This window comes from Peromyscus leucopus, chromosome 9, assembly GCF_004664715.2.
Source record: "Peromyscus leucopus breed LL Stock chromosome 9, UCI_PerLeu_2.1, whole genome shotgun sequence".
NCBI lineage: Eukaryota > Metazoa > Chordata > Mammalia > Rodentia > Cricetidae > Peromyscus > Peromyscus leucopus.
This window is the reverse complement of record NC_051070.1, coordinates 57,064,846-57,088,216: the sequence shown is the minus strand read 5'-3', so window position 1 is coordinate 57,088,216 and position 23,371 is coordinate 57,064,846. Positions and strand designations below refer to the sequence as shown.

At 44.2% G+C, this 23,371-nt stretch overlaps 1 protein-coding gene across 1 annotated transcript in view; it reads right to left on the bottom strand.

Annotated features, from left to right (window-relative positions):
* Nucleotides 1-23,371, bottom strand: part of LOC114707322 (disintegrin and metalloproteinase domain-containing protein 2) — a 49,675-nt gene that overhangs the window by 9,100 nt on the left and 17,204 nt on the right. The window contains exons 9-16 of the mRNA XM_028890035.2: nucleotides 22,759-22,925; nucleotides 21,226-21,307; nucleotides 18,440-18,576; nucleotides 12,936-13,113; nucleotides 9,672-9,770; nucleotides 7,760-7,955; nucleotides 5,439-5,544; nucleotides 3,187-3,370 (exon numbers count right to left, since the gene is read on the bottom strand). Coding sequence (XP_028745868.1) covers nucleotides 3,187-3,370; nucleotides 5,439-5,544; nucleotides 7,760-7,955; nucleotides 9,672-9,770; nucleotides 12,936-13,113; nucleotides 18,440-18,576; nucleotides 21,226-21,307; nucleotides 22,759-22,925 — 1,149 coding nt within the window. The remainder of the gene's footprint in view (nucleotides 1-3,186; nucleotides 3,371-5,438; nucleotides 5,545-7,759; nucleotides 7,956-9,671; nucleotides 9,771-12,935; nucleotides 13,114-18,439; nucleotides 18,577-21,225; nucleotides 21,308-22,758; nucleotides 22,926-23,371) is intronic.

Below are 23,371 nucleotides of genomic sequence, written 5' to 3'. Positions count from 1 at the left end.
GAAGAGCTTATAGGGTATTTTGTGAGGTCATCATTATGTGAATCCAAACAGAATTAGAGAGTTCTGGGGTTCTGAGGGACTGGATGCAGTATGGGTGGGGGCAAGGCAGCTGAAGAAAGGTTTACTAACAGGTAAAATGTTACAGTATCTTAGTGAGTTCGAGGCCAGCTGGTCTATAGAGTGAGCTGTTACATAGAGAGACCCTGTCTCGAAAAACCAAAAAAACTAAAAAAAAAAAAAAAAAAAAAAAAAAAAAAGGAAAGGGTGCTGTAGTGCAGAACAAAATGGTGACTAGTGAGCTATGTATGACATGTTACAAATGTCAAATAAAAAGTGATAAATACGCCCGGTGGTGGTGGCACATGCCTTTAATCCCAGCACTGGGGAGGCAGAGGCAGGCGGATCTCTGTGAGTTCGAGGCCAGCCTGGTCTACAGAGTGAGTTCCAGGAAAGGCACAAAGCTACACAGAGAAACCCTGTCTCAAAAAAAAAAAAAAAAAAACCAAAATAAACAAATAGATAAATGAATAAGTGATGAATGCTTGAAAGATAGATATGCTGACTACTCTGATGCGATCACTGCAGAAGTATTTACAATGTTTCAAAAATATCACATTGTGCCTGTAATATAGATAATTATTATGTAAGAATGAGATAAAAACGACTAACAGAAGCGTTCTCAATACTGAGCCAATCTTCAAACACCAGAAGAGGCAGGAGATTTTTTCAGATACCTCATTTGCAGCAACAACAAAAGTCATAAGGAATGAGAAAACACGGCCCTGTCACTGGAAGGACACCAATTGAGCGTCACATGGATATGTTAGCATTCTCAAAGACCCCTAGGGGAAATACAGATGACGGACCAGAGTAAAGCAGGGCAGTGACGTGAGAATGGAAGACTATGAACAAAGGTCAAATGGTAAAGGGCACCACACAGAACTTCTAGAGAACAGACTAAGGGGATGGAAAACTTCACTGCATGGGCTGAGCAGCAGATGTCGGGACATGGATGAACCTGCAGACAGGGGGTTTGAGGCTAAAGAGTCTAAGGAACGGAGAAAAACAAACCAGGAAAGCGAACAAAGTCTAAGAGACTGGGAGGAGTGCCATCGAGCTGTCCAGTGTCTGGGCTGTGATTTTGCAGCATTATTTTTCTTTCATTCATTTTGTCATCCTTGCCACTAAATGAGGGACTGTGACCCGCTTGACTGTTCGCATAATCTCAGACAGAGGAAAGCCTGTTTTGACATTTTGGTCTCCCATTTCCTCAGACACTGCCATAAAAATATTATGACCCAAACCTCATGACCTCAAATCCCAACTGGACAGTCCACCTGCAGAACTCACGATCAGGGCAACAGCAGCCACACAACAGCCTGTTCGCACAGGTGAACTGAGCTCCTGCAACATCCCTGCTGCTGGATTTGTTTCTCTCGTGTTTTCTTTGGAATTAATGGTATACATACAGTGCACAACATACTATTTTTATATACAGATAGAATTGGAGATATTTCATTTGGAAAACAAAATTGTGGGTCTATCTATGCCTGTGTCTGTCTTCATTCTACCCATAAAATGGGATATTAGTCAGGCAATTCTGACTTAGACAATTCGGATGCATCACAACTTAAGTGACATCACACAGACATAGAGGGGCATATACTTTGTGACCTTATGTGTGGAAACAAGGAGGGCTGTAGAAGCTGACAGGAGGCCAGTGGTGATGAGAAGAAGATGCAGAGAAGTCATGTAAGCTTGCAGATGTGAAGGATGATGGAGGATGAGTAAATCTATGGATATAATGAACAACCTGGGTACTGCAGTTGATAATGTATGCCTAAGGCATGATGAGAGATCCAGCCTGAGATCTTTTTATCGTATGCACAGGGTAATGTACATGAGAATGGAAATCCTAAGTGTGTGTTAGATACGTGATATTCTAGCTTCATTTCTGTTGTAATAAAATGCCCTGACCAAAAGCAACTTAGAAACAGAAAGAATTTACCAGACTTATGGCCTCTTGTTACAATCCATCCCTGAGGGCAGGAACTCAGGTAGCTAGTCACATCCCACTCATAATCAAGAACAGGGAGAAATGAATGCATGCAGGCCTACTTGCTTAATAGCTTCTCTACTCTCAGCTAGATAGAGTTCTCGTCTCTTACACTGCTCAGGATCCCCTGCCTAGGGAATGATGCTGCCCACAGAGGGCTGGGCCTTCCTACATCGATTAACAATCAAAACAATCCCCCACAGACATCTTTGGACTGACAGAGTCTAGATAATTCCTCAGCTGAGACTCTCTTCCCAGGTAGCAAGTTGACAGTTAAAACTAACTATCACATGCTAATTAGATTTGCCTAGGTCGCCGGGCGGTGGTGGCGCACACTTTTAATCCCAGTACTCGGGAGGCAGAGGCAGGCGGATCTCTGTGAGTTCAAGGCCAGCCTGGGCTACCAAGTGAGTCCCAGGAAAGGCGCAAAGCTACACAGAGAAACCCTGTCTCGAAAAATCAAATAAATAAATAAATAAATAAATAAATAAATAAATAAATAAATAAATGAATGAATAAAGATAAACAAAACAAAAATTAGATTTGCCTAGGTTGTTTTTTTTTTTTTAACTCTGTGGAATCTTTATTTTCACCATTATTTAAGGATAATTATAGTGAAAGATAATTCACCACATCAGAAGTGCTCTCTTTCTGTAACATTCTGAAAATGTAACAAAATTCAGTGGGTGAACCACCTGATGGTCTCTTCTGGGAATCTGTGTGACTTCCACAAAAGCACAAAGCAGTCAATGAGAATCCATAGCAGCAGCTGCTGCACAGGATTGGTGGCTTTTTTCTATTTCATTCTTTGAGTTTTGTCCTTATTTTCCAAACTTCATTGTTGACTGCATACTTACATTTTGAGAGAACACATTACCAGGCATACATATCAATAAGGACACACTACACAACACTGAGGAGTTCCTGAGGAAAGATCATACCACACAACAGTGGGGGTGCTGGGGAGAGGAGATCACACCACACCACCCTGGGAATGCTGGGGAGAGGAGATCACACCACACCACCCTGGGAATGCTGGGGAGAGGAGATCACACCACACCACCCTGGGAATGCTGGGGAGAGGAGATCACACCACACAGCAGTGGAGCTGCTGGGGAGAGGTCACCTACCTTGTTGGAGCCGCAGACAGTTCCGTCTTTCACCCACATATTATGGCTCTCTTTATGATGAGGGGCATATTCCAGGGAAACGCAGATTTGCCCACTTATATTGGCATAAATTATAGTGGCAGATCTTATTCTAAGTAAATTGTCACTTCTGTATTTACATATTAATTTCCCACACTTCCGGTCACTATAATTTACAGATAAATGAAAGCCATTATTTTAATAGAGAAATATTTTAATATCATTTCAGATATAAGTAGATTTAAATTAAACATTGGAGTTGGCAATCAATTTTGACTAATACACACAGAGTCTTTCTTGAATTATTAACAATAATGAACAAATTAATTATGAACTCTTCAGGAAGCTAGATTACCATTTGTGATTTCTTCACCTGTATTTGGCCCTTAAACACAGTCAAATCCAAACTTATTCTAACTTTTAAAAATGAGCGATTGGCCTGCTTACCAGTCCAATTGGATTTCCTATTTCGGTTTAACAACTGATAAGATAATGAAATCCACATCCAAAAAGCATCGTCCGTCATGCATATTATTGCAATAAAATAATAAAAGCATATAATACCCTAATGGCAGTGCAGAAAAACCCAGGGAAAAACACAAACACAATGAAACAATATGAGACACTAGGGGCTGGGGATTTAGCTCAGTGGTAGAGCGCTTGCCTAGCAAGTGCAAGGCCCTGGGTTCCGTCCTCAGCTCCCCCCCCAAAATAAATAAATAAAGAGACATTAGGTACAGAAGAATAATAATAAAAATGAGGATTGTTGGTCAGACAAGTAAGAATGTAGACAGAGAACTATGGAATGGTGCCTCGGCTGGCACCACTTTGAGACCAGCAATCTCAGTGAGGCAGAGGGTGCTAATAACTGAGGGGGGTCACCCAAATGATCTAGGTTGAGTTCTTCAGGAAGAAGCACAACTATGATAAAAAGCACAGGGAGACATGGGTCTACAGAGCAAATCTGTAACTACAAAAGACGGAATCAAGACTGGCACTTCCAGCAAATCACACACACATACAGCATGCATACTGTTTAAGCCACACATTCAGTAATCACTCCATCACCCAGCTAGTGTGACAGACCATTGCTTCTCTGCCAATCACAGCCTTAGCCTTAACATTTTAATGTTCCCTCTTCACATATAGGATTTATTAAAACACATAGACACGGAATTACCACCACTTCATGCAAACATTCTTTTTTTTTTTTTTTTCCAGCAAAGATCTTCTCATGATAGTCTTTCAAACAAAACAAAACAAAACGCCCACAAGCCCAAATCCTTGGGAAGTCTCCAGGGTGCCTAAACCCAGGTGCTTTCAGGCGGCCCTGAGGTACGATGTCTAGCTTACTGCCGTGTGTCACCGTATGTCAGGAACACCGTGTATTAAATTCCTGGTGAGCCCCTGGTCCCAGCCTTAGAGGTTCTTCACTGATGTTTCCCTTCCTTGTATTTTAATTTTAACTCTATAGAGGATGTCCATTCCTGGGGCTGGAGAGATGGCTCAATTGTTACGAGCACTCCAGAGGACCTCAGTTTGATTCCCAGCACCCACATGGGTAACTCACAACGGTAACCCCTGTTCTAGCCTGCCCAGGCATCAGGCATGCAAGTGGTGCACAGACACATATGCAGGCAAAATATCCATACACATCAAACAAACAAACAGGGAAGTCCAAAGAAGAATGTCCACTTTGTGCGTGTGTTGTATAAGCGTTTGTACCTGGTGTGTGTGATGGTCTAGCTGTGTGTGCGCATGTGTATAGTAGACCATAGGTCAATGACAGGTGTTTTTTTTATCTATCCCTCTCCACCTCGTTCTGTGAGACAGGGCTGCCCAATGAACCTGGAGCTCACCTAGGGAGTCCCTGAGGTCCATCTGTCACTGCTCTCCAGTACCAGAGTAACAAAAGTATGCCATGTCCATTCTTTGTAAAATTAAGGAGACAGCATCCAAAGTTTTAAAAGTTGAATGCTTATGGCTGATGAGTGGACCTTCATAGAAATAAAACACTGAGTGGCAAAAGACAGAGAACAATTCAGGCACAGCCAAATTAGTTCAACTGTGACAAGAGCCCGGGTGTGTGGGAAACGGCAGGGAGCTCTTTCTGCATTCCTGACATCTGTCACTGGATGAAACAGGTCAGGCGTTATTTTGCTTCCATATGAAAGTAACTAGTGACATTTTCAAGGGTAAAGTGGCAGGGTCTGGTCACATGTCTTAAGGCATACTTAGGTGCGCAGGCCTTGTATCCCGAAGGGCTGATACCGCAGTTCCCAGATATGTCCGTTTTGGAATTCAGCTCGTTGTAGCATTCGCTTGTGCCGAAGTCTGAGTCTGGAAGTTAAACAAAAAAGTGCTAGCTGCATTGAATGTTCAGTCCTTTGCATTAGAATGGGTCATGAATGCTTTCAAAATTCTGAAATGGTTCAGAGTATACCACACAAAATACAAGCATCACATAAAACTGAAAGTAAAGGCATATGGACGAAGGCACAAAACCATTTCAAACATGATGCCTAATATGTAATGCTAATATCCCCATACATGTAAGCAAGAAAGGCAGTTTTTTTTTAAACAAATAATTGACTTACTGCTGGATAAAGGTGGGCTTTTTATTTGCATAAATGTCTTCTCACCAAACTATTCACCGACTACTTTCACCTCTGATTTTTCTAGCTTCAATTCTCCTAAGACCCAAACTACCTAGACAACAGTTTCTATTTTCAACCTCCATCCACTCTACTCTTTTGAAACCTCTGACTGGGACTTTTGACAACCGCATTGCCTGGTGGGAGGAAAGTGGCCCGTCACAACAGCAGCCGGTGCGGTCACTAGGCACTCAATCGGAGTTGCCTAGAGACGCCACCGAACCAAAGTTAATGGTTTATTCTATCTCAGAAGTCATTTGCCAAGTTTGTTGTGGGTAAGAAATGCGGATTTTGAGCTTGGTGGGGGCAGCAAACTGTTGCTTATGGACCAGAGAGCAGGCAGAATCTGAGTATCTCATAGCTGCAGGGACACCATTAGATCCTCCACACACACTGTTGGCTTCTTCCCAGCTTCCTCCTGAGAGTAAACCCGGGCAAGATAGGAGATGAGCGTATGGAGAGATGGCTTTGGTTGCGTCATGGCTCCACATCTGCCACCTCAAAGCACACAGCTGAAAAACCCGGGACGCCCACGGGTGAGACACATGGGAACAACCTTCTCCAAATTCTAACTGAAGCCCAGTGAATATCAATTATTAACAAACAGCAAAGGAATCCAGACAGCGGGCCTCGCCTTTGAGGTCTGGTGGAGTACAACCTCTGGTGGCCTCTGCAGGCTGCACAGTGCAGAGACAGGCCTTTTCAACAGCAGCCCTGGAGGAGGGAAGGCAGGGGCAGCAACCTTCAACCAAAGCTACGACTCTGCGATTTCACTAGGAATAACAGAACAAAGACGGCTGGCTGTCTTAACCTAACAGTGCAAGTGTCTTGACATACACATGGGAAATATCACAAAGGATGCAATCTACAAGAAAAAAAAAAGTACCAGAAATAGACGGGCAGGAGAGATAGTAAAGAATTTGGTTTGATTCCCAACACTCATGCACATAAAATAAAAATACATAAGTCCCCCAAAAGCACCAAAAATAGAAATGGAAGTGATCCTAGATGAATAGATATAAGTATGTATTTGAGTTTTGAGGTCTGTGTGATAATGCACCACTTAGTTCATTGTTCTAAGAAACTCAGAGAACACTAAACAGAAGTTCACGGTTGGGCCATGCAAATCAGACCTGAGCTCAATCCTCAGAACCTACCTGCAGTGGGAAGAGGGAACTGGATCCTGAAAGCTGTTCTCTGAACCCCACGTGACACACGCACACCTGTATGAATACACCACACGCACGCACACATGCACGCACGTACTCACGCACACTATGATGACAGAAAAACAAAACCAAAAAAAAAAAAAATCAACTAACCAGCCAACCAAACAAACAAAAACTAAAGAAAGAGAAAAGCAGTGCATTGTGGGTTCTGGTTTCTCAGAAAACACGGAAACCCCATGGCTGTGGAGTCACTAGTAACTGGCAATAAAATCACTCTCCTTTCTCTACTCAGAAGAGGGATTTTCACTCAGGATCCTTTCAAGTATTCTGGGTCCAGGGAGGGCATTTCTTGAATGAATTGCTCAGTGTTCTTCCTTGGACTTTGAAATGTATCACCTGTCATCTATTTCTTAACTGGGTCTGGGGGTTCAGATTTGTAACCTCAGCTACTTGGGGAGCTGAGGCAGGAGAATCACAAAGTCAGTGCCTCTCTGGGATGTAGAGTGAGTTCAAGGCTAGCCCAGGAAACTTAGCAAGCAACGACTTCAGAAATAATGAGCAGAAAGGGGAGTGGGGGGCTGGGGGTGCCAGTGGTGGAGAGCAGAGACCATGTGTGGCAGGCGTGGCCCTGAACGCAATTCTCAGGACCGCAGACAAAACCACACAAACCCATCTACTTCTTCCCAGCACCCAGAAAAGGCTTGAGCAGGAAAGCCAAACGGTTGAAAGTACCACTGCCGAAAATATCGCGGCACTGTTTTGCTCCATTCTGACACGAGCCGTTGACACAGATCCACCGGCTGTTTGCACACGGGTACCCGTTGTGAACGAAGAAGTCTTCCTCACACAGCTCCGACGTGCCGTTGCAGTACTCCGGGAGGTCACACTCCCCGGTGGCAGGCCTGCACACTTGCCCTTTCGTCTTCACCTGATGGGGCGAAGGGAATCACACTCAATGAGGCAGCAGAGAAGCAGAGAGGCGCTCTACAAACTGTTCCTGTGCATGGCGGAGGTCATGCAGACATGCATGCTCTTACTGACCCACCAGCACGGATAGGTGACCTCTTAAGGAGCCGCCCCAGATGAAGAGCTGCAGGCAACTAATGGCAGCTGAGAGAGGGGGAGTCAGCCTGCCCCAGGGATGGATGTGCCACCTAACGGATTGTCCAACGCCAAGTGGTCTGCCCTGACAATATACATACAAACAACAATAAATGAACTCAGCATGTTGCGTGTATATATTTATTAATTTACATGTAAATATAGATGTAACAACAATAATTAAATAAAAGAAGCCATGAATTAGAAAGAGGGTGGGATGGTTGTGGGGGGAGTTGGAGAGAGGAGGGAGAAATGATCTAAATATATTTTATATATATATATATATATATATATATATATATATGAAATGTAAAAATAATAAAAACACACTATTAAACTAAAATGTGCTGCTTGTAGCACATTTTCACTATAAATGACATGTAATAGAAACAATATTTCTATTTCAGCCATTTCATACAACCCATACATTCTTGTTTTAATTTTTAAGGAATGAATGTTTGGAATACTATAGAAATATTAAAACTTAAAATTTCATGGTTGAAAGATTTTGCTAAGAATTTTCTGACATTTCTGGTGGAAAATGTATGCAAATAGAATGAAAGACTTAAAATTGTTTTCTTAAGAATGGAAATGTCTGGAGACTTCCATTGGGTCCCTCCCCTTGGAGCTCAAGGAATCCCCGAGAAGACAGAGAGGGAGGATTGTAGGAGCCAGAGGGGTGGAGGGCACCAGAAGAGCATGGCCCATGGAATCAATCGGGGCTCAACTAAGCATGGCTCCTGTGGGCTCATGGAGACTGAAGCTGTAATCACAGACCGCGTGGGTCTGCACTGGGTCCTTTGCATATACGTCACGGTTGTTAGCTTTGGTGGGAGTAGGGGGGTCTCTGACTGTTTTGCCTGCTCTTGGGACCCCTTTCTTCCCGCTGGGTTGCCTTGCCCTACGCTGATATGAGGGTTTGGGCCTGGTCTTATTGTATCTTGTTATGCCGTATTTGGTTGAGATCCCCATGAAACCTGCCCTTTTCTGAAGGGAAATGGAAGAGGAGCAGATCTGGGGGGAGGGGAAGTGTGTGTGTGTGTGTGTGTGTGTGTGTGTGTGTGTGTGTGTGTGTGTTGGGAGGGGACTGGGAGGAATGGAGGGAGGGGAAACTTCGGGCAGGGTGTATTGCATGAGAGAAGAATAAAAAAAAGAAATATAGTAAATTTGGAAAAAAATTGCAAGTTAATTTTGAAAATGATAATAGGTAACACTTGTAATATAAAAACAAACCATTGACAAATGTAAAAAAAAAGAATACTAATGTCAACACTCTTTAAAAGAAAAAGCTTGGGTCTGAAGAGATGGCTCAGTGGTTATGGTTAAGAGCACTGGCTGTTTGTCCAGAGAACCCAAGTTCAGAGCCCAGCACCCACAGGACAGCTTACAACCATCTGTTATCCAGTCTCAGGAGATTCTACACTCTTTTCTGGCCTCTGTGGGACCAGGTACACATATGGTACCCAGACAAAACACCTATACACATAAAAATTAAGAAAAAAAAATCTTTTTAAAAAAGTAAAAAGAAAGAAAAGGCTCTTACATGACAATTATCACAGCACGGTCCCTTAGCACAAGCTGAATTGTCTGACAGGCCACAGGTCTTAGGATTACAGCATGGTGGAGGGTTATCGTCACAGCCCTGAAAGGCAAACCACATGCCTGAAAAGTCTTCCTGAATCCATTCACACTGGACAGACATTTTAATGGCAACATATCATATAGCCTGCAGATAGATGCTTGTCTTTCTCATCCACAAACAGCAAAAAGAAACCGAGTCACGTCTTTCCAACCCCGCAGACATTGATCCGCTGACTAACGTTACATCCTACTTGTTTCTATTCCTAGGACAGAGCTTGCTATGTCGGGGATATAATCCTCTGATACCATAGGGTCCATCACAGTGAAGTCAGTGAGGTGGGCTCTGGCTCTTGTAGACAAAGGCTAAATAAATAGCAGATGTAGGATAAACAGAAGCTATGGTTAGGTCTTATGTGACATGTTTGAGCCTTAATAATACATGTCTCAATAATAGATTATAGGCATTTTAAAGACTTTTTTCTTTTTTAAAAAATTCTCTGTGTGTGTCTGTGTTTCTGTATGTTTGCACAAGAGTGTGCATGTGCCTGTGCCTATGACACATGAGTGTAAGTGCCCACAGAGGCCAGAAGAGGGCATCAGATCCCTTGAGCTGGAATTAGATGGTTGTGAGTCACCATGTGGGTGCTGGGAACTGAACTTAGGGCCCCAAAGAGCAGCAAACACTCTTAATTGCTGAGCCATTCTTCTGGCCCCTTCATTTTTTTCATTTGAGACTTACTCTCATTAGTCCATGCTGGCCTCAAAGGCATTCAGCTAAAGTTGGCCTTGAATGCCTGATATTGCAGCTTCCATCCCTGCCTCCTGGAGTATTGGGATTGTAGGCACATACCACCACATCTAGCAGTTTACTTCATTTTTAATTTTTAAAAATTAGTATCTGAACATGACTAAAGTTGTTCCTTTTGTGTCATTTACTCATGGCTTCTATTTTATGCTCTATGGGTCTGTTTTAATAGCTTTGACAATTAGGGTTAGTAAGTAAACATAAGAAAGGAGAGGTCTTTTTAGACGATACACACACACATACACGCACACACAGTTTTAAACCCTAGGGATTTGAAATGGTTAAGTTGGGAAAACGTTCCTTAAGCAGACAAGAATCAGCTGTGGAGGTCAGTTGTCTGGAATGACTTCCAGCAAGACACTCATTAGGGCAAGGGAATGTTTCTGTGTCTTGCACACATTGCACCATCCCAAGGTATGGGTCCTGTACTGCACTACATTGACATCTACATGGAGGGGAATAGCACAGTGGTTAGATCTCAATTACATAACATCATGAAGCTAAGACACACTGTTGTCAAATTTGAGTGGGGAGTTTCAATGTGTTTCCACTCAAGCCAAATGAAGCAAAAACTCAGGTATCAGGCAACGATTTCTTAAAAACACACTCTTCTGGGGAAAAAAGTGTCAGTGAAGTATTGTCTAGATCAGTTTGGCCTGTGGGCATATCTGTAGAGGAATGTCTTGATTACCTCAATTGTGGGAGGACCTGTTCATTGTGGGTGGCACCATTCCCGAGGTGTGGGTCCTGTACTGCATGAGTAAGCATGTGAGCAATTGCTCTCCATGAATATGACCAGCCCCTGCAGGTTCCTGCTGCCTTGATGGACTTCCCTGCAGTGATGGACTAACTCGGAAATAACCCTTCTCTTCTAAGTTACTTCGTCAGTGTACATTATCACAGCACCAGGAGAGGAAACTGGACACATTTAAGCATCAGAAATGCAAGTTTTCTATTGCGAGGGGCACATTCCGGTGACCGCAGCCAATACACAGAAAATCGCCAACACTTGCTTCCAGGTTCCACAGCAGCCGCGACAACAACTTATTTCCCTTTCACGTATCTCTGTATTTTATCTCATTTACCCTCATTCTAGCTTTCTTTTCCCCTCTAGCCCCACAGTTTTATGTAAGAGTTATTTGGTTTGGAAAAAAACTCCCTGTGGGTTATAGGTATATTTAAAAAAATTTGATTTAAATATTGAATTTAAATTGGTGATTAAATATTGGTAAGAAGCCAATAAGATTCCATGACCAAACTCCAAATGTGCCTCCCATATTTTTTTACTTCACAGTGAAAGCTTCAAGTCTGTCTTTCTGAACAGCAAATGAGTTTAAGGGAAAGGCTGGGCAAGGGCGTGCCCAGGAGGAAGAGAAGGACTTCCTCTTGGGAAGTCACTCAAAGATGGAACTTAATGACCTTCAAAATGGCTCATTTGAAAAATGAGAATGGAGAGGGCATGGAAGGAGGGATGGAGACACAGGGGTCCAGGGATGTAACGTGCCGATAAGCCCGATGAATATGCTCTGGAGGTCTAATGTTCAGGAGTGTGACTGTCGTCAACAGATTGTATTGCACATTTGCAGTTTGCTAAGAGGTGGCACCCTAATTCTTACAGAAGAGACAGAAAAGAGAGATTGTGTGGCAGGAATTATAGTCTTACCACTCTCTGAGAGTCTTTCCACTCTAGGAGGGTTTGCAGATGAAGGGTTTATTTTAGCTCACCCTTTCTCCCTTAAGTTGCTTTTCGTCAGGGCATTTTATCTTAGCAATGGAAATTAAATAAAGACAAAATCCTTGTAAGAGATACTTAATATGAATTTCAGGGACTGTTTACTTTGTACTGTTGCAAGAAATTATGTTCAGGCCAAGCACTCGAAAATTGCTTAGCAGTTACATCCCAATTCTTAATAGGAGATGAGGGAACGGGGAACAAGGGGAGGGGAGGGGTGTGAGGAGGGGCAGGGGGGAGATAGTGAGCTCATAAGCCAGGCAAGATGGCTCAAGCCTGCAATCCCAGCACTCAGGAAGCTGAAACAGGGGGAGAGTTGTTTTGAGTTTGAGGCCAGCATGTGCTACACATAGATCCTGTATTGGGGGGGGGGGAAGCCTGCTGATGTGAGTTGACAGGCTTGGCTGTGGTGGCTTTCATATGCCATGCACATGGTAACTGTGCACCATTTCTTCACTGTCAACTGTATACCAATAAGGGTGGACTAGAAAGCAAATGTATTTGCGTGGATAATCTACCAATCAGTGAACCATATGCCAAGACATTGGTTCACCCTTGAGCCTGTCCGAATGTCCCTTGCCAAGGCCTCTGTAGAAGAGAGACTGTGAGAAATGACGCAACCCGACAGGGGGACAACATAGATGAACACTTCCGGGGTTCTGGCCACACCCTCCTGAAGCAGCACTAACCAGCGCTCCACAGTCACAGACTTCGTCTCCTTCCAACACGCCGTTCCCACAGACTTCCGCCTTGTAAGTCGGTTGGAGCCTCAGCTGGTTCTGAAGACAATGGGACTTTTGACTTGAGATAAAATCGGAAAAATCCTCCATGCTGCAGTTACTGAAGGACTTGATGCCACTGTAATGACTGGAAAGAGCCCAAGTGTCACATGGCCGTGTTCAGAGCTCCCACAGGCCATCTACCCTCAGAATAACAGCAGTTAGTCGGGAAGGAAGTACTACACGCAGCATTCAGATCTGTGCAGAGGAAGTCGATTGTTCGAGAACGTCTGCTAAATCCTTTATTAGAATAAGTAGCACAAAATTTTACTGGCGTTTATGTGGCAAACTTTGGGTGACGTTGGTCTCATGGTTTAGTGTCTACCTTACATATTACTTCATTTCTTAAGTTGTTGCTTCCTTTTGCTCCTAGAACTGCTGAACTTTGAAACAGCCCCACCTTAAGGACGGCCAGCAGTTTTTCTCTCTCTTTACCCACACTTGGTCAGAGGTGATTTCCCCCAAGCCGGTTTTGTAGTTTTTAAATAACTCCTACATCTCTTATCATCTGCCTTATAATCTGAACTCCGTAAGTCTAGTAAGCAACTCCAAGTATACATGTATGTGTGTATGTGCATATTAATATGTATACAGGAGCGCGCGTGCACGCATGTGCGTGCGCGTGTGTGTAGGACAGCAGTCAACTTCAGGTTTATGTGGGGCCAGGCAGGGCAGGGATCCTGGTGGACATGGATTCCTGTGCTGTAACACGGACTTAGGCCTTTGGTCAGGACGTAGATGCTCTAACAGTAACACTGCACATTCAGAGACAAGCAAGCGTCGGGAAGAAGCATCTGGAGTTATTTAGACTGAGCACAAAACCCAGTTGATGCGCTGGGTCACTGAGCTTCACCCTTGCTAGATTCGACCAACCATGGATCAAAATAAAGTACTGGGGAGAACTTGTACCTGCCGAAAGAGAACAGACCGTTTTCCTTGGCCCTGCCTCCTGAACAGCACATCCCAAACAGACATCTTCCTAACACAGACTTTAGTCCTGACACACTCATCATCTAGAGGAGAAGTGAGGTACACAGAGGGATGTGCATAAGTAATATGCAGCTCTGTGAGGGACCTGGGCACCTGAGGACTTGAGAAACCTCACATCCACGAGGGCTGTCTTAACTGATGAGGGATGGCATCTTAATCGTGGACAGGACTGGCCCCTGAGCAGGGCTCCTGGACTGTGTAAAATGGAGAGTGTAGCTGAGCGCTGGCATACAGACACCACTTCCTCTCTGCTCTTGACTGTGGATGCGATGTGCTCGGTGCCTGGAGCTCTGGCTGTTTTCACCTCCCTGCCATGACAGGCAGTAGCCTGAAATGTGAGCTTGAATAAGCCCTTTCTCCTTTAAGTGGCTTTGTTCAGGGAATTTTATCACAGCAACAGAGATAACAGTAAGACAGTAAGAGATACTTAAATAATAGGAGCTTCAATCCCTTTTTCTAAGACAAAGGCACCGTTTATCTCCTAGGGCTGTGAAATATAACTCATGCAAAGCACCAAACGGGATGGAAGTTTGGTGCCAACTCTCAAGTTGGCCGGGACAAAACATTGAAAGCATCTGTATCTCACCAATCCTGTGTCGGTAATGAAATACTTTCAATCTCCACGACGGCCACTAGTTCCCAGAGTCCACCATCTCCTACAGGTTAAGGCAGGAGACGAGCTGAGCAGGAGTGTCCATGCTTGTCCTCTGTGCTTTCCCGGGAACACGGTCAGTTCTGTCTGACCCCTTGTATAGATCACTCCTCGTCTCTCATCAGAGCCCAATCTCTGTGACTTCAACCCACATTTCCCAGTCACCTTGTTCTCCCCACTCAGTTCACACTGCTCAACATCCTCCTTGCTGTCTCCTCTGCCACACCTAGACCTAACGCTCGCACCCTCGACCTGAAAAGCTGTTGCTGGGTGTACACGCTCGGTTCTCTCTCTTGCTAACGCAGGGATGATTTCTCAGCACACACATCAAATATCACCCCCTCGCTAGTCTTCACCCTCTTTCCTGACGTTGCCTCTAAGGCACTTGTCAACCAGAATACTCCTGGTTTAACTGGTTTTCTTCCAGCACAGGATAAGAGGGTTATAATTAGTCTTTAAAAAACGAAGCAGTGGGCTGGAGAGATGGCTCAGAGGTTAAGAGCACTGCTTGCCTGAGTTCAATTCCCAGCAACCACATGGTGGCTCACAACCATCTGTAATGAGATCTGGTGCCCTCTTCTGGCCTGCAGGGATATGTGCAGACAGAACACTGTACACATAATAAATAAATAAATCTAAAAAAAAAAAAAAAAATCAACCAATCAACCAACCAACCAAACAAACAAACAAAAAAACCGAAGCATCGAGCCAGGCATGGCATCATATTACCTGTCATCCTAACCTTGGGGAAGTAGTGGCAGAATATCACAGCAAGTTCAAGACCAGCTGAGTCTACACAGCAAGTTCCAGGAAGGTAGCATAAACTCTGTCTCGAAGATAGTTAAATAAATAAATAAACCAAAGAGGAAAAACAGAAAGGGAGTATGATTGAAGCCACCTGCTTAAATAATAGGTGTTTTTTTTTTTTTTTAGATATTTCCTTATTATTCTCAACAATAACCCCATATAACACTATTATGGTCATAAGCATCTATAATTCAGTGGTGGGTATGGCTAACATAAGGCTATTCAGATGGGAGACAATAGACGTGATGGTCTGAAAGCCTAGCCCCTGTGTTGCTGTATGAAGATACTATTGACATGAGGATGAGCAAAGAAGAGTTTTGAACAGATCACCAGTGTTACATTTGTGTGAGCACACTGCCTGGCTGGACAGCATTCAGGTATGTTAACTACACATAATGGGATTGGTTCTACATTTCCAACCACCGTCACATGATTTCTATTCGTGTCTGTGTATGGGCACATGTGGGTCACAGCACCCAGGAGCTTAGACGACAACTTGCAGGAGTCAGATCCAGGGATTGAACTCAGGTCATCAGGTGGGACAGCTAGTGCTGTTATCACAGAGTCATTTCACACGCATGGTTTCTATCTAAACATCAGGGAACAAAGGGAGAAGAAGCCATAGAGAGTTGGCAGGATAGCTCAGTGGCTAAAGCTGCTGACTGCGCAAGCCTGGCAGCCTGAGTTCAACCCACATAAAGGAGACAGGAAGAGTTGTCCTCTGACCTCCACATGCATGCCGTGGCATGTGCCTCCTCCCGTGTGCGCACACACACGCACACACGCACACACACACATGCATGCACACACGCACGCACACACGCACGCACACACGCATGCACACATGCACACACGAGCAGGCCATGAAAGGGAGGCTTCCCCCATCAGTGTGCTGTCGTGTATGTGCCTGCTCTGTGCGGATGGAATGGACGCTGTTCCTGGAACACAGTGTGAATGGCAGTGAGCGGGTTCACTTCACGGCTCCCATCATTGAATGGACGCGCCGGGCGCTCTCTTCCTCCTTCTCCCACTCAAGAGCTTCTGAATTTAGTTGATTTCCTTGTACAGATCCTGTCATCTCTCAGAGGGCAAATAAATGACACTTATAGAAACAAGTTTATGATTTTTAATTCATCAATGTTGATAGGATGGATACATACTGGGAAAAATAGCCCAGATCAAAAAAAAAAAAAAACCAAAAAAACAGCAACTCTGTAATTTCAAAATTAATAAACTCCTTTCTAAAAAGGAGCAACCCAAGCCTAGCTGGCCTCACAGGTCAGCTCTACCAAGTAAGTTAGAAAGCAATGGCACCAATGTTGGGAAACCCTCACGGGGTCCCATCGCAACAGACCATGGCTGAGGACCAAATGGTTCTTCTCATCAGCACTTTCTCTGGATGGGAAAATGAGGGAACACCGTACTCTGAAGGCTTCCAACCACAAGGAGCCTCCCAGTTTCATTTCTGGTGCGGTGAGGAAGTGCCTTGACCAAATGCAACTCAGGGGAGCAAGGGGCAATCCAGTTTACTGTCTGTCAGTGAAAGGAAGCCATGGCTGGGACTCGTGCAGCCGATCACTTCACACCCGTAGTCAGGAGCAAAGAGAGAATGCAGGCACCCTGGCTGCTGCTGAGCTGCTGAGTCAGCACATATCCTGGTAACGGCACTGAAAATTGCCCCCTGTAGGCAGAGGATAAGCATGAGCCTTTCATCTTGGGCTTGTTTCATGGGTGGCCTGATGAAGAGGCTGGTTGGAATTCATATGTGTTGAAAAGTTAGCCAGGCCTTGGAATAATCTTTAGTACTTTCTGGTAGGAAATGAAAACACAAACATCCACATGCAGTTGCCTCCTCATGCCCTAGGGGGTGCTGTTCCAGGATATTCTATGAATATTCAAATTCTCAGGTTTTCAGGTCCCTCACAGAGGGTGATAGAGGGGCTTATGAACTTAAGAACATCTCTGTGTACTTGACATCACGTCTATATGATATTCAAGATCTAAAGTCAATGCTGAGTAAATACCCATCATGCTGTACTTCAGGAAGTAGGGACTAGGATACAATTTCCACCCAATAACTTTGATCCAATTGTGTTGCTTGAATTTGTGGGACTGAGGCTCAGTGACCCAGCGCGTCAACTGGGTTTTGTGCTCAGTCTGAATAACTCCAGATGCTTCTTCCCGAAGCTTGCTTGTCTCTGAATGTGCAGTGTCACTGTCCTGACCAAAGGCCTAAGTCAGTGTTATAGCACAGGGATCCGTGTCCACCAGGATCCCCGGCACCCCACTCACAAGAGATGCCAAGTCTACGGAACTGTTGAATTCTGCTCACGGAGACACACACCATTCCCCACGGTCTTTGGCTCTAAACGTAATTGTACTACAGTATGTTAAGTAAACACCAGCACAAAACGATTTTCTTTTTCTCCACTAACTGGCCTTAGGGAGTTCCCACTAAGGCCCCTGAATTGTTAAGAAATACTGGATTGGGCTTGGGGCTGTGCCTCAGTTGGCAGACTGCCTGCTGTGTTGATTAGTTTTTGCCAACTTGACACAAGCTGGAGTCATCTGGGAAGAGGGAACCTCAACTCAGAAAATGCCTCCATCAGCTTGGCCTGTGAACCAGGTTGGTGTGGCATGGCCCAGCCCACTGAGGGGTGTGTCCTGAGCTGAATAAGGAAGCAGGCTGAGAAAGGCATGAGGAGCCGGCCAGTAAGCAAACTCCTCCTCAGCCTCTGCTTCAGCTCCTGCCCAGACTTCCTCCCCTCAGCGGTGGACTGTGACATGGAAGTGTGACATGAAACAAACCCTTTCTTCTCCAAGTTGCATTTGATCGCGGTGTTTTAGCACAGCCATCGAAACCCAAGACGCCCAGTTTCTAACGGGTTAGTTTTCTTTAACTAAATATGGAGGAATTAGCTTAACAGACACTCTAGAGGTGAGGCACGGAAGCCAAGGCTCTTACATGGCTTCTGGATTCATCACACAGACGGAAACTCCGCACTGGCACTTGCTCACATCGTCGTACCCTATTCCCATGCTGAGGCTCAGCAGCTGCACCAAAATAATCGCAACCGATTCCAGACTTACAGCTTTGGAGTGCTGAAAAGAAAACGCATCAGGCCGTAAACGTGCGCATACTCGTTGTGGGAGCCGTCTGACTCGTGGCTAGGAAAACGTGATTGATAAGTCACAATAGCCACCTAGTAAAATAAAGGGGAAGCAGGCATTGTGCTAGTCACAGAAGCGCCGCCCACGTTGTAACATTGTGTTACAGGCAACACTATGAACACAGGAGTGATCTAAAAATAAGTGTCTTTTAATAACGTGAGTGAAGAACTCAGAAAAAAATAATTTAAATTAATTTAAATGGGATAAATTCCAGTTAGAATATTGAGATGCATAATAAAAATAAATTTGTAGGGTCTGGAGAGATGGCTTACTGGTTTAGAGCACTTGCTGCTCTTCCAGAGGATCCAGGTTTGATTCCAAGCACCCACGTAGATTCTCACAACTGTCTATAACTCCACTTTCAGGAGATCTGACACCCTCTTCCAGATTCTGAGGGCACTTGTGGTGTACAGACTCCCGTGCATGCAAAACAGTCGTATAGGCAAAATAAAAATAAAACAAAAAGTAATCAGCCAGGCAGTAGTGGCTCATGCTTTTAATCCCAGCACTTGGAAGGTAGAGGCAGGTGGATCTGGCAGATCTCTGTAAGTTCAAGGCCAGCCTGGTCTACAGAGTGAGTTCCAGAACAGCTGGGGCTATGTAATAGATAAATAAATAAATAAATAAATAAATAAATAAATAAATAAATAAAACAAATCAATTAAAATTATGACTGATTAGAAAATTCAAAATAGAGCTGAGCCTTTTCTCATGGCAGTAACATCCCAGAGCAAGCATCTACTAGAGCCAGAGAGCACTTCTCTCAGAGATCAGAAACATCCCATTTGTCAGTTCTACTCGATGTTGTTAAAGTCAACTACCTCACAAATGCTCACAGGCCAAGAAGGAAAAAATGACTTTTGTGTGCACAGGAAACAGTTTCACTCATTATGGAATCTGTAATAGTCAGACTCATGGGGCAGAGTGCTGTGTCTGATGAAGAATGCGTTCATTCATTTTACATATGTGTACATGTATTATTTTGTGTCTGTGCTGTACGCCGTGTGTGTGTGTGTGTGTGTGTGTGTGTGTGTGTGTGTGTGTGTGTGTGTATGCATATGTGAGCATGCTCATCTGGGCATGCATGCAGAGACCTGAGGTCTACCTCAGGTAGCTTCCTCTTTGCACTCTGTTTTTTGAGATGAGGTCTCTAGTTCAACTTGGAGCTCACGGTGGACGGTAGACTAGCTGCTGTGAGCTCTGCAGACCCTCTCCTCTCCTTCCTCCCAGCACTGGGGTTACAGTGTGCACTACCATATCTGGCCTTCTTACATGATGACTGGGGAATCAGGTCCTCATGTTCACACAGAGGGCACTTTCTCTACCGGGTCATCTCCTGGTCCCTGTTCATTAATTTGTCTGCAGTAACTATCACACAGTCTGTGCATGTAAAGCAAGTGCTATGCTTAAATAAATAAATAAATGTAATTTTCGTCATTTGAATATTTAGAACTTAAAAGCCTACACATGGATAACATTTTCACTTGCTTCTCAACTAACAGCTGGGTTGTGTTTTTCCATATAGGTTTTTAGGAAGTAGGACAAGTGGATATAATCCCTTACTGGCACTACACGGCCCTAAGGGATTATGGGAGAGAGAGGGTGGTGATGGGGGAACATTAGTGAGCCAAGCTGCACCTATGCATTTCAATGTGTCAGTCACTCCTGTAGATACTGGATGTTGCTGGCAGTTCTTGGCTAAAGATCAGTGATGGTTGTCCTAAAGAAATGTGGGGGAAATGGAAAGTGCTGGGGAAGGCTTCTGCCAGTCACTGCTCTTCCTGGGGGACCACTGTTCCCTGCCCAGGCATCTCAGCCTTCCCCATCCTCTACAGCTGGACTGTCCTTGGTAGTCAGTCTGCCTTTAGACAGAAGGTTCTTCCTCTTTGTTAACCAGTAAAGTTCTTGCTTCATGTTAGTGGTGTGTGTGTGTGTGTGTGTGTGTGTGTGTGTGTGTGTGTGTGTGTGTGTTGCATATGAATGTTTAAGGCCCACACCCCATCCTTAGGGACCAGAGAAATCACTTTCTCCATAAAATAAAAGCTACATTTACCCAAATATGATTAATGAACTTTAAATATGAATTTTCTCTTTCCCAGCACCACTGTGCTCCCTTTTGCTTATTAGAGTAAGATCATTCAATGCTGAAACTCCAGCAGACATCACATAAACACAAAGGTAAAGAGAGGAGCAAATTCTACAGTGAGAAGCACCAAAGTGAAATGATGTCAGAACTACACCAGTGTCAATACCCTACGAGCCCTACAATAATGCAAATTTTTAATGGATAATAAATCAAGGGAATCTTTAATTTTTACTGTTTTATACAGCAATGTTATATATTGTTTAAAGATTTATTTTTATTCTTGTGTGTGTGTATGCCTGTGTGGGTGCAGTGCCCACAGAGGCCACAAGAGGGCATTGGATTCCCCTGGAGCTGGAGTCACAGCTGGTTGTGAGCTAAAGGATGTGGGTGGGTGCTGGGAACTGAACCTAGGTCCTCTGAGGAGGAGCAAGCACTCTCTAACAAGAAGCCTCCATGTTTTGAATTTTAATCAAGCAGATTAAAGCACAGCATACCAGAGCGACGCCTCCTGCATAGTTCTGCTCACACATCTTCCCTTGATAGGTGGCACCCACATAGTCTGAAGTTTCTCTGTAACTAAATTGAAAACAGATTATAATCATATCATTTTGCAAAAGTAAGCATACTTAATGCTCTATTTTCATAGGACAGATCTTAGTGTTGCTCACTGATTCAGAGTCTTAAATTTTCCACTAACATTCGTGTGACATGGGTTAGGATGTGCCCATGTTCCTGCATTTTCCAAAAACGATAAAAACCAACTAAAAAATAGAAAACATTAGAAAGTATACTTTCACATGGGTTTCTGAAACATGATGAAGATTAATTCAGTGCAGTGACTATTTTAGAATAAAATGGATATATCCTCTGGAATAAATATGAAAATCAATGAAATCCCTTCAAATGACAAAATGAAGCTGGCACAGTGGTGGGGCCAGGGCAGAGCTGTGACGTCTCCTCGTCCTTGGTGGGGTTCGCCTGCCAGAGCCGTACGAAGGCAAGCATGCGACAGCACACTAAAAGTGCTGCAGTTCACGCGTGTTCTCAAATTACCAATGACAGAAAGCAAAGAGTCTATTAAATACGAGGGCTTGCATGCTAAAAATTTCAACCCAGTGTAGCTACACTACATTCGTGGTATATTGGAACAGTGGTTCTCAACCTGTGTTTTGCAACCCCTTAACAAAACTCTATCTCCAAAAATATTTATTTACATTACGATTCCTAACAGTAGCAAAATTACAGTTATGAAGTAGAATTGAAAATCATTTTATGGTTGGGGGTCACCACAACATGAGGAACTGTGTTAAAGGGTCACAGCATTAAGAAGATTGAGAACTACTGTGCTAGACTATTCAGAAGTATCCTCCTTTCTGGTTTTTCTCTTTTCTTCTTTTTCTTTCTTTGCATAGTGTGTGTATGTGCTCATTTCTGTGTACAGGTGTAGGAGGTATGGCCTTGCTGGAGGAAGTGTGTCCCTGGAGGTGGGGCTTTGAGGTTTCAAAGCTGAATGCCACTCCAGGTTGCAGGGGCACTGGCCACTTGGCTTTGATACAGGTGCTGGGACTCTGAACTTGGATTCTCACAAATGCACAACAAGCTGTGACCCACATGGCCAGTTCCTCAGTTTCTCCTCGTTGTTGCTGCCATTATTATTATTTCAAAGAGCAAAACGAAGTGCCTACATTCATAAAATTCAGACAGGCCTTCCAAACAGATGTGGTGAACCTGTGATGTACAGCCAGGGGCACTTGGTAGAGTGACGTGTGCACTGTGGTAGGAAGGCACCCGGAAGCAGACTGAAGAACTGAGCACCCACTACAACTACAGATCGACCAAGTGAGGGACTTTAATACTCTCACCGGAAGTCAACTGTTCCAGGAACAGCTGCATACTGTTGCATGTACAGGGGGCAGAAATCACAGAGAACTTGCTTGTTCTCTAAAATGCATGTGGATTGTTGGGAAAGGGGTCAGATTGACCAGTTTCTCTTGGTCTAACCTGTCGTAGCTTGAGAACGTACATACACAAGTAAAAATGCCATGTCATGTGGACGCAGAACAAGGTAAGACTGTTTCCACTTCAGGAACCTGTAGAGCAACTCGTTAGCGTCGCCAGTGGTCGAGATTTTGTTTTCATCTGCCCAAAATTCCAGGGAAGACAGAATTACTGTAAGATTAAAGGGGGCAAAAATCTAAAATAGAACACAGACAGAAAACCTGTTCAAATGACATGATCTAAAGGGACTGGGCAAAAGAGCTCTGAAAATGAGCTCAGGTCGTGCATTTAACAACTGCAGTGTGGGTCTGGACTCAGTGTTTAAAAGGGTTAGTCAGCAGTAAGTGCCCTGGTCATAAAAGTCAAATGCTTGCACTTAATCACTGCCCCCTCCCCGCCCCTGGAGAGTCTCAGATGTAATCCTCACAATGACCTACTTTACCGGTAGGAGAATGGAAGCTTCAAATGCAACTTAACGGTCCTTCCATCACTCAGCAGGCATCTTTATGCGGCCCCGCAAAAGAAGGGGTGGGGGTTCTTAGGAACAGCAGCAAGTGCGATGGCCTGAGTGGTAATTTCCCTCATAAGTACTGGCATGTGGATCCTGGTCACGAGCTGGTGGCGCTGTTTGGGGAGGGGTAG